The 10,488-nt window shown below is 42.2% G+C and overlaps 1 protein-coding gene across 1 annotated transcript in view; it reads left to right on the forward strand.

The window, feature by feature from the left end:
- chrnb3a (cholinergic receptor nicotinic beta 3 subunit a) overlaps positions 1–10,229 on the forward strand; it is a 12,729-nt gene extending 2,500 nt beyond the window's left edge. Inside the window, exons 2-6 of the mRNA XM_053479385.1 lie at positions 4,354–4,505; positions 6,869–6,913; positions 7,003–7,112; positions 7,503–8,388; positions 8,507–10,229. Coding sequence (XP_053335360.1) covers positions 4,354–4,505; positions 6,869–6,913; positions 7,003–7,112; positions 7,503–8,388; positions 8,507–8,641 — 1,328 coding nt within the window. The 3' untranslated portion in view covers positions 8,642–10,229. The remainder of the gene's footprint in view (positions 1–4,353; positions 4,506–6,868; positions 6,914–7,002; positions 7,113–7,502; positions 8,389–8,506) is intronic.
- The last annotated feature ends 259 nt before the right edge of the window (positions 10,230–10,488 follow it).

A 10,488-nucleotide genomic window follows, 5' to 3' on the forward strand; every position in this document is an offset into this window, starting at 1 on the left:
CACACACACACAAATCAACCCCACTGCTGTAAGATTGCCTTTTTCTCAACGGTGTCCCCGATTTTGTCACAGCAGCTCTCTCTCTATCTCTCTTTGCCAAAAAGAGGGGAGGATAAATGGACAGAGTTGAGAGAGATAAAGAGAGATAGAGTGTGTGTGTGTGTGTGTGTGTGTGTGTGTGTGCTGTAATGGATGGTGAGGGTCTGTGGGGATTGCTAAAGCTGATTACTCTGACAGAGAGCCAAACACTCCATCTCTCTGCCTCTTTCTAAGCTTTTAGGCGGAGTGCGGAGCAGGCCACAGCCTTTTTGATCCCTTTCGATCGACACAATTTTGTACTCTATGTCAATTCAGCATGCAGATATAAACACACTCATAGTTCCCCGACCGGTTAAGTGCAAACACACACACACAAACAAACACACACTCACACATAATGTAGAACATCAATTTTTACGCGAGGATGCTGCCAGTCTGTGATGACTGAGTCCATATTTATCCTGTTATGGAATTAGGCTATGTGTGTGTGTGTGTGTGTGTGTGTGTGTGTGTGTGTGTCTTTGTATGTAACAGACCAAGTAAGTCGAATCTTTCTCAAATCGAGCAATCAAGCAAAACAGCTGTCTAGCTTTGATTTGTCCATCCCAGTAAAAGTATCCCCTACACGCCATATTTCACGCTCCAAGATAAGAGGTGAGGCCTCAGTTTGTCCCCTTTAAGGGGCGTCCCCTGTGTACTGTCCGTCTCAGTCCCATGGTAAGGGTAGTGTGGTCTCAGTTGGTTTATACCAGGGAAGGAGGCATGTCTCTACCTATCATTGGTCTCAGTTTATCCCACTAAATGGGTGTGGCTTTACCTCTCAGGTATGTTTCACTTTTTTATCCCCAGTGAAGGAGGTGGGGCCTCTTTGCTTCTTAGTACCAATATAGGGGGCGTGGCCTTAGTTTGTCACTTTAAATGGGCATAGCCTCTATGCCTCTCAGCCCCATGATAAGGGGTGTGGCCTTAGTTTGTCACTCCAGTGGAATAAAGTGTGGTTTTTATGCCTCTTAGTTTCAAGATAAAGAGTCTGTCCCAGTAAAGGAGGTAGGTCTTTGCTTCTTAGTCCCAATGTAAGGGCATACCTCTGCCTGTCCGTCCCAAGATGAGTCGGTGTGGCTTCAGTTTGTCACCCCGATGAAAAGAGGTGTGGCCTCTATGCCTTTCAGCACCATGATGGGGGTGTGTGGCCTCAATTTGTTGCTCCCATTGAAGGAAGTATGGCCTCGTTCGTTCTTAGTCCCAAGATAAGAGGCGTGCCCTCAGTGCCAGGGAAGGAGGCATGTCCTCTGCCTGTCAGACCCAAGATGAGTCGGTGTGGCTTCAGTTTGTCTTAGTAAATGGGGTGTGGCCTCTATATTTCTCAGTCATGAAATAAGGGGTATTGTTTGTTTGTCATACCCAATGAAGGAGACATGGTCTCTAACTCTTGGTTTAAAGATAAGAAGTATGGCCTCAGTTTGTCCCATTTAAGAGAGAGTGGACCCTATGCCTCTGAGCACCATGGTAAGAGGTGTGACCTTAGTTTGCCCCAGTAAATGGGGTGTGGCCTGTATGCTTCTCAGTCCCAAAATAAGGGCTGTGGCCTCAGTTTGTCAGTTCTGCTGAAGGAGGTGTGGCCTCAGCTCCAAGATAAGAGATCATCTGTCCGTCCTAGTGAAGGAGGCACGACCTCTGCCAGTTCAGAATAAGACGCGTGGGCTTAGTTTGTCACATCCATCGAGGGAGTCATGGCCTCTGCCTGTCAATCCCAAGATAATTATGTAGGTCCCAGTAAAAGAGGCGTGGCCTTTCTGCCTTCCAGCCATAAGATAAGGGATGTGGCCTCAATTTGTAGACAGACGTGGTCTCAGTGCTTGTTAGAATTCAGTGAATCCTTCATTGGACCTGGTTCTGTTTAATACTTGCTGTACTTACAGACGGATGAGGACAAAACAGTCGATTTTCTGCGATGTGTAGTTGTTACTTAGCTCAATGCCTTAATTGTAATTTTTTAAAAACAGGGCTCAGGCCATCTGCTTAATGAGCTCCCGTCGTCTGCACTTATACTTTTATTAAAAAACGAAGAGAAGGAAAAAGTCTGGTTCATTCCCTTAATTTATTATGAGGAGTCACAGGAAGTTCACTGTATGATGCGATCTGTGTATGGGAAGTTCACTGTGTGTGTGTGTGTGTATGTGTGTGTGAGATGCCGATGCCGGGAGCTCTTGTCTGAGGTGATCATGAGTCAGCCGCGGAGCTCGAAGGAGACCGGACCAGCTGTCGCTCCATTACTTTCCATCGTCCTGGGAACCGACCAATCAGATGCTTGGATCTTAAAAATTCTTATCCAATCAAATATTTACACGTTTGCGTATAATGGAAAAACAAGTGTTATCAATCATATATTGTGTATCGACTATATATAAATGTTAACATGAGGCTACTATTGAGAGCATGGCAGGATGATGCTTATACATTTTTCTAATCTTTTCTGAAAAAGCCAGCTAACATGAACTAACCTGACAGGATTTCTGAAAAGACACATAAATATTCCAAATCAGTTCTAAGAACATTATGCAGCTAGCTAATACGGGTTTACTGCTAATGTGAAGCAAACACGAGCTGACTTGACAAGATATAATATTCATAAATATTCCAAGTCTTTACTGAGCACATTAGCTAGCTAACATAGCTAACATAAAGCTATTATAGGTAACATGAGCTGACCTGACAGGATTTTATAATGTGTTTTAAGGACATTAGCCAGCTAGTTAACATGTTTATAACTTACTAGCGTTGATAGCATGAGCGGAGTTAATCTGGCAGGATTTTATAATGAGTTTTAATGGCATTAGCCAGCTAGCTAACATGTTTAGAGTTTACTACTGAGGCTAATGTAGGTAGCATAAGCCAATCTGACGGGGTTTCTGAGGTGTTTCTGTTTAATGTTTATCATCTTTATTTCTAATGCTAACAGCTAACCTCGCTCTGGTTGTTTATCTCTCACGGTTTCACTCTTTCTGTCTCATTTGTACATAAAAATCTCTCTCTTTCTTTAAATAAAAATCTCTGTTATTTTATCTTTATGTCTCTTTCACATTTAACTTTCTGTCACTTATCTTTCCTTTAATTCTCGTTTTTTTCCCCTGTCCAAATTCCTACCGCAATTCTCTTTCTCTGTTTTTCTTTAAGGTCTCTGTACCTATATTATCTATATCTCTCTGTCTTTCCTCCCTGTTTCTATTGTATTTTTTTCTCTGCCTTTTTTGCCCTCTTTTGCTTTCTGTCTGTTGATCTCTGTATATGTTTATTCTTCCTATCACCATCTGGCTCCTTTCTCTCTCTCTTTCTCCTACCATTTTGCTGCCACTTTCTCCGTCTCTCTTTTCCCCTTTTGTCTTTCTCATGTCTCCCGTTTTCTTTCCTGCTTTCTTCATGTGTTATCACTGTTTGTTTACTCTTCCTTTCAAGCTTCAAGATTTGTGCCCTCCCTCCATCCCTCCCTCTCTCTCTCCGTCTCTCTCTGTCTCGCTTGCCATTTCTCTGACACTTTTTAAAGTCTTTCTCTATCTTCTCTCTTGCAACATTATTTCTTTTGTTTTCTTTTCAAGTGTTGTCCATTTACTTTTGGTAGATTTCTTTCCACTTCTCCCACACTCCTCTTTATTTCACTCCTTCAAAAACTATTCATGTCTCACATGTTGTCTTCCTCTCTCTCTCTATCTCTTTTAGTCTCCGATAATCTTCCTTCTCTCTTTTTCTTCCCTTCCTGTTCCCCCCCCCCTCTCTCTCTCTCTCTTCCCTGTCCACATGTATATACAGTATCAGATTGGCCTTTCCTTTAGTCTCTATGTATAATTTTTTTTTAGAAAATGAAAGTAAACAGGTTAAAGAGTAAATGCATGAATGGTTTAAATAAAGTTAATAAAATAAAGTCTTCCCTGTGCTAATTTTTTTTCTGCCTTGTTATCCTCTTTCGCTGTCTGTCTGTTGATCTCTGTATGTTTATTCTTTCTATCACCATCTGCCGCTCTACTTGCTTTTTTTCCTACCATTTCTCTGTCCCTTTCTGTCTCACGCTCTCTTTCTTTCTTTCTTTCTCTTTATCTCTTTTCTATCACCCTTTTTTCTTTGATGCTTTCTCTGACACTTTTTAGCCCCTTAAATGTTTTTTTCTGTCTCTCTATACTCTCCCTTATTTCTCACATTTCTCAAGTGCTGTCCATTTTCGTAAGTTGATTTCTTTCCACCTCTCCCTCACTCTTTCTCTTTATTTTTCTCTTTCTAAAAGTATTCATGTCTCACATGTTCTCTCTCTCTCTCTGGCTCCAGCGTCAGAGGAGTTGATGTCTTTAGCCGAGCTGGAGGATTTGCTGCTGAGGAAACTTTTTCACGGTTATCAGAAATGGGTGAGACCCGTCCTGCACGCCAACGACTCCATCACCGTCCGCTTCGGCCTCAAGATCTCACAGCTGGTGGACGTGGTGAGAGTTTCCCCTCTCTCTCTCTCTCTCTCTCTCTCTCTCTATCTATCCATCTCTTTCTCAAATACACCATTGACAAGTGTTCCAGATGTGTACACTCACTGCGTACACACGGGTGCACTCCCAACACACACAACCTAAAAACAGCTACCTTCAGCTCTGTGTTTGACAGGCAGAGTCGTTGTTAGTTCAGGCGGGATATGAGAGGAAATCATTACAGTGTGTTGTTTACAGACAAACACACACTCAGCGTCTGAAACGTCACAGCAGGTGTTTCATCCATGCTTTGTTGCGCTTGGTATCCCATAATCTTGTGCATGCGCGATGGTTTGAACAGAGATGTCGAGGACAATTAAAAGTGTACATGGATTTAGTCAGAACCTTTAAAGAACCTTTTAGAAAAAAAAAAGATAGGACGAAGTGTGTAATGGATTTGGGGCGAAATTGTGAGAAGTAACAGGTGAAGATACACAGCGTGTATAAATGCATTCACTCTCTCTCTTTCACACACACACACACACTAATTCAATAAATTAGAAAGCATGGTTTATAGCCAGGGACAAAAGGGCACAGATTTGCGTCTTTGTGTATAATTTAAAATTCAAACCCACACGCATGCACAGTCTAAAAGGCCATGGATGGAAAACCTTTTAGCTGAGCACACTGACGAAACGTGTTCTGAGCGAAGTGAATTATGTTAGAGCACTAACACGCGCTGAATCGATGGAGAGCTGGAGATCTCGTTCCTGCACTAACAGCCTCGGGTCCGGTTCAGTGTGCGGATATTCTGATGAGGTTTAAACCCCGGCACCGATAAAGTCTCAGTTCCTGTCGATTAGGTTTGTTGAACAGCAGCAGCTCTCACAGCGCTCGTTCTGATGCAGTCATGTCGTGTCGTAACTCGGTGGGGGATGGAGGGAAATTTTCCTCTTAGAGTGGCATCCAACATGGCGTGCTCCATGTGTCTCACGGTTCACATGTTCCATCTGTGGCATTGACAATCACATCAACGATTATTACGCTCCAGCATGTTCTTATCGTCAGTCTGCATTCTTAGATCTACAGTCATCTACAAGCGGCGTTCAAGTCAAGCAGGGACTTGTGAAGACATTTCCGGTAAATCAAAGCGTAAAACCCAAACGAGACTTGCATCGATCCCGGCCGAGTGTTGCGCGAAGTCTACAAATCCTGCACTTGAGTAAAAGCTGAGATTCTTTAGGGCACATATTACTCAAGTTAAAATAAAAATCCTCCATTTAAATGTCTACTTGAGTGATAATACAGAAGTACTCGCTGTAAGTGATCAAAATTATGGGACACATATTAGCTCACAGTTTCCTTTTTCATAGCAAAAAATCCTTCTCCTTCCGATTGTGCACCTACTGTTTTTGACAACCAGGTCCTTTCGTTTGAAACACCTGTTGATTTTAGTAAATTATTAATACGTATAATAGTAACGCATAACGCATAATAGTCAGCCAGTGGCAAAATTCCCACTTCAAATGCTACATACATGATTGTAGTTGGGTGATGCAACACCATACAGAAATGTGGTGAAGTAAAAGTACAGATATTTGCTGTACGATGTAACAGAGTACAAGGAAAAAGTATCATCTTGTACAGTATTAAGTCATTTGCAGATACATGAAATATTTACGTCATGACGGTACCAGGACGGTAACCAGTGACCTTCCACCTCTGCTCGGAGCCCACTGCAGTCGTTCCTGTGAGCATTATTGAAAATCGACTGATAACTTGTCCAGAGGGGAAGAGAGGCATCTGTCAGTGGGAACTGTATGCACTATTCCCTAACACCATTTGCACACACAGGAACTCTGCTGGGACTTATTGCCACATTGCCCATACAGTCCTAACCTCGCTTCAAGCCATTTCCACATGTTTGGGACAGTAGAGACGTGCTTCAGACATGAATCAGACAGGCAGCCCGATCATGGCTTCTGTTTTGTCTACTGGGCGGTTATCAAAAGTCCCACTTTGATTTGGACGCCCTTTGAACATTGAACCTAAATTAATTAAATTGTGATTTGCAGTTATATATCTAATGTAATTTAAAGAGGAATTATAATATAACCAAAACTGTGAATTACTGTATAACATAACCTACAAATTGCCTTATACTGTACGTTACTTTATAATTCTTTGGCTCCTGCTGGTGGTGAAAGCGCATCAGCACATCCTGATGGTGATCTTAGTCTTCATCGCTTATTTCTTTCCAATAAGATAAACAGAGTAAAATCATGATTTTAAGGACAGTTTTTGATATGCGGACAAATTTTGACGTCAGTGCCTAAATACTCATGTGCTCTCTCTCTATCTCTCTCTCTTTCTGTTTCTCCCTCTAGGATGAAAAGAACCAGCTTATGACTACTAACGTCTGGTTGTGGCAGGTAAACACGCTTCTTCTGTTTATGCATTGAAGACTTTGCTGTTTTAAAGACATTGTGTAAATGTGCGCCTCTCGCTCTATGTTTTTTAGGAGTGGATAGACTATAAGCTGAGCTGGAACCCAGAGAACTACGGTGGGATCACGTCCATCCGAGTGCCCTCGGAGAACATCTGGCTGCCTGACATCGTCCTCTATGAAAAGTAACATCTTTGTTCGCTATGACTCACTATGTGCCTCGTAACTTTTTAAAAATTATTTTATTAATTATGTTAAATAAAAATCCTCTGACCTTCAGCAGACAAGTCAAAAAAGGCTAATCAATCAAACACAAGCTGACCAATCAGGACTGCGCATTTATAATCCTATATTATAAGCAAAGAGCAAAGAAAACCATGACTAATAAGAAACCAACCAAGCAGGCCAAACAACCACATAAAATACAATTTAATAGCATCTCTTTGCTCTGATTGGTTGGATATGTATCTAAAATGTAGGACAGATGCTTAAAAATAAAATTGTGTCTGAAATCCATGGACATTTCTATGTTTTTTGCAGAGCTCACTCCTTTCTCTCTTTTTTCCCCTCCTTAGTGCTGATGGACGATTCGAAGGCTCGCTGATGACCAAAGCAATTGTCAAATATGACGGTACGGTGACATGGACTCCTCCCGCCAGCTACAAGTCTTCTTGCACCATGGACGTCACGTTCTTCCCCTTCGATCGCCAGAACTGTTCGATGAAGTTCGGTTCATGGACGTACGACGGCGCCATGGTGGACCTGACTCTGCTGGACCCCCTCGTGGACCGTAAGGACTTTTTCGACAATGGTGAATGGGAGATACTGGACGCCAGCGGGCGCAGAGGGAGCCGTCGTGATGGGATCTATTCCTATCCATTTGTCACCTACTCTTTTATCCTAAAGCGACTGCCTTTGTTCTACACGCTCTTCTTGATCATCCCATGCCTCGGCCTGTCCTTCCTGACCGTCCTGGTTTTCTATCTCCCGTCCGATGAAGGCGAAAAGCTCTCGCTGTCCACGTCCGTGCTCGTCTCGCTCACCGTCTTCCTCCTGGTCATTGAGGAGATCATCCCGTCTTCGTCCAAGGTGATCCCGCTGATCGGCGAGTACCTGCTCTTTATCATGATCTTCGTCACCTTCTCCATCATCGTCACGGTCTTCGTCATCAATGTGCATCACCGCTCTTCGGCCACCTACCACCCCATGGCGCCGTGGGTCAGAAGGCTCTTCCTGCAGAGCTTACCCAAAATGCTTTGCATGCGCGGCCACACCGATCGTTACCTCTATGCCGAAACGGAGCCACACCGGAGTCCGGAGCTGAAGCACGGGATGAAGAAAGGGATGAAGAAGAGCGCAGGAGGGAAGGAGGACGAGTCCTGGGTGGCCATGCTGGAGAAAGCCACCAGTTCTGTCCGCTACATATCCAGACACATCAAGAAGGAGCATTTCATCAGAGAGGCACGGTTTAAATATTTATCGGAATTGTAGATGTTGTTGTAATACTGTAAATGTTAAAGATACAGTCAGCATTTGCTTGTTTTAATTTAACGCATGCGGTCATTATGTGTGTTTTCAGGTGGTTCAGGACTGGAAGTTCGTGGCTCAGGTGCTTGACCGGATCTTCCTCTGGGTTTTCCTCACCGTATCCATAGTCGGCACCATCCTCATCTTCACCCCGGCTCTCAACATGTACCTCAGCTCCGCTTCTTAAAGACAAACCCATCCTTACCCGAAACACACACAAGAGACAGCTTTCCTTTATAATAAACACTTTATAATAATGTACACCAACCAATCTTTTAATTCTCGCCATTATTCGTTTTCTAAAACGGCAGCTTAACCCGCAGGTTTATATTGAATACTATACGTAGTCTCCAGTTTCAGTGCTTTGTATCACTTTTTCAGATATTCAAGACACGCTGTTATAGGAAAATAATCAACGCTAGTGTGTAGACTTAGTTCCCAACACCTCCATTACCTCACCGAAGGTGAACACACCCTGAGTGTCGGAGCTGATATTGTCGCAGTGGAAAAATTTTGTACGTAAATGCTATTCCAGACTGCCCCATATTTATGCAACCCAAGTGTTTTCCAGTGTTTTCCGTACAGCTGATACAAACCTCACGGAGAGACTACAGCAAATGTACTAATCAACCCGTTATATAACAAGATGAAACCATTTCCTTTTGTCTTTATACTGTCCATCAATATATTAACAGTGGATATAAAAAGTCTCCTCATCTCCTCTTCAGGTCACCCTACAGACTTTCAATCCAATTTAGGTCTAGGCTGTGGCTTTGCCATTCCAAAACGTTAATTTACTTCTGGTGAAGCCATTGTTTTATTGATTTGGATGTATGCTTTGAGTCGTCGTCATGCTGAAAGATGAAGTTTCTCTTCATCTTCAGATTTCTAGCACAAGCCTAAAGTTTTTGTGCCAATATTGACTGGTTTTTGGAGCTGTTCATAATTCCCTCAACCTTGACTAAGGCTCCAGTTCCATACTGAAAAAAAAAAAAAAACAGAGCCAATGCACGATGCTGCCACCACCATGCTTCACTGTGGGCTGGGTGTTCTTTTTGTGATGTGCAGTGTAGTTTTCATACCATAACACCCTTTTCCTCGTGCTTTTGAGAGACTTTAAAGTGTGTCTTTGCAAAATTTAACCTGGCCTGGATTTATCCTGGCTTTCTTCACCCTACCCTATAGCCCAGACATACTGTATGAACGATACGGAAGATTGCTGTCACATGTACTACACAGCCAGTACTTGCCAGAAATTCTTTCAGCTCCTTTAAACCAGTTTTCTTTTCAACTTTTCATAAATTTTGGAGGTAATATCACTGTTGCACCACATTTTCTCCATTGATGATGACTATTCAGGAAATTCTTTTGTAACCTTCTCCTGACTGATACATTTTAACAAAGAGCTTTTAACAGCTGAACCTTATTAGGGGTAAATCAGAGGCACTTTTTAAATGATAGCAGGTGTGTACTGATTGCTTAATTCCGAACACAACAACATCTCCAGTTATAAAAGGGTGTGCACTTATGCAACCATATTATTTTATCTTTTTATTTTAAACCCCCCAAAAGATTTCTGTTTGCTTTTTAATCGTGTTGTACAGGTTTTTGGTCTCATCAAAGCTGGAAAAAGACATGACAAAAAAAAATGACATTTTGACTTTTTATATCCATTGTAATGTCTGTCCGAGTGTTGCATATACTGTATGTCTACATCTTTATGTAATCCAATGCTTTAAAGTCTTGACATTTTTGTTAAATATGTTGAATTTCCCCCACCACAAGAAATAAAATCAATGAAAACGTAAATGTTTCGTGCGTCTTGAGAGTGTAAGGTCACTATTTACTTCATAAAGAAGGGATTAAACCAAGGAGGGATCATTTGTCTGAGTAGGGCAAATACCTGGTACATCAAACCCAAGATTATACATTCTTAAATTCCTGCTATCGCTAGCAAAGATGCTAGTTGACACTAGAGGTCAGTGTTGTGCGATTGAACAGAGTTGAACAAAAACCATTTCTAACTGTTACAAG

The sequence above is a fragment of the Clarias gariepinus genome, chromosome 20, assembly GCF_024256425.1.
Source record: "Clarias gariepinus isolate MV-2021 ecotype Netherlands chromosome 20, CGAR_prim_01v2, whole genome shotgun sequence".
Taxonomy (NCBI): domain Eukaryota; kingdom Metazoa; phylum Chordata; class Actinopteri; order Siluriformes; family Clariidae; genus Clarias; species Clarias gariepinus.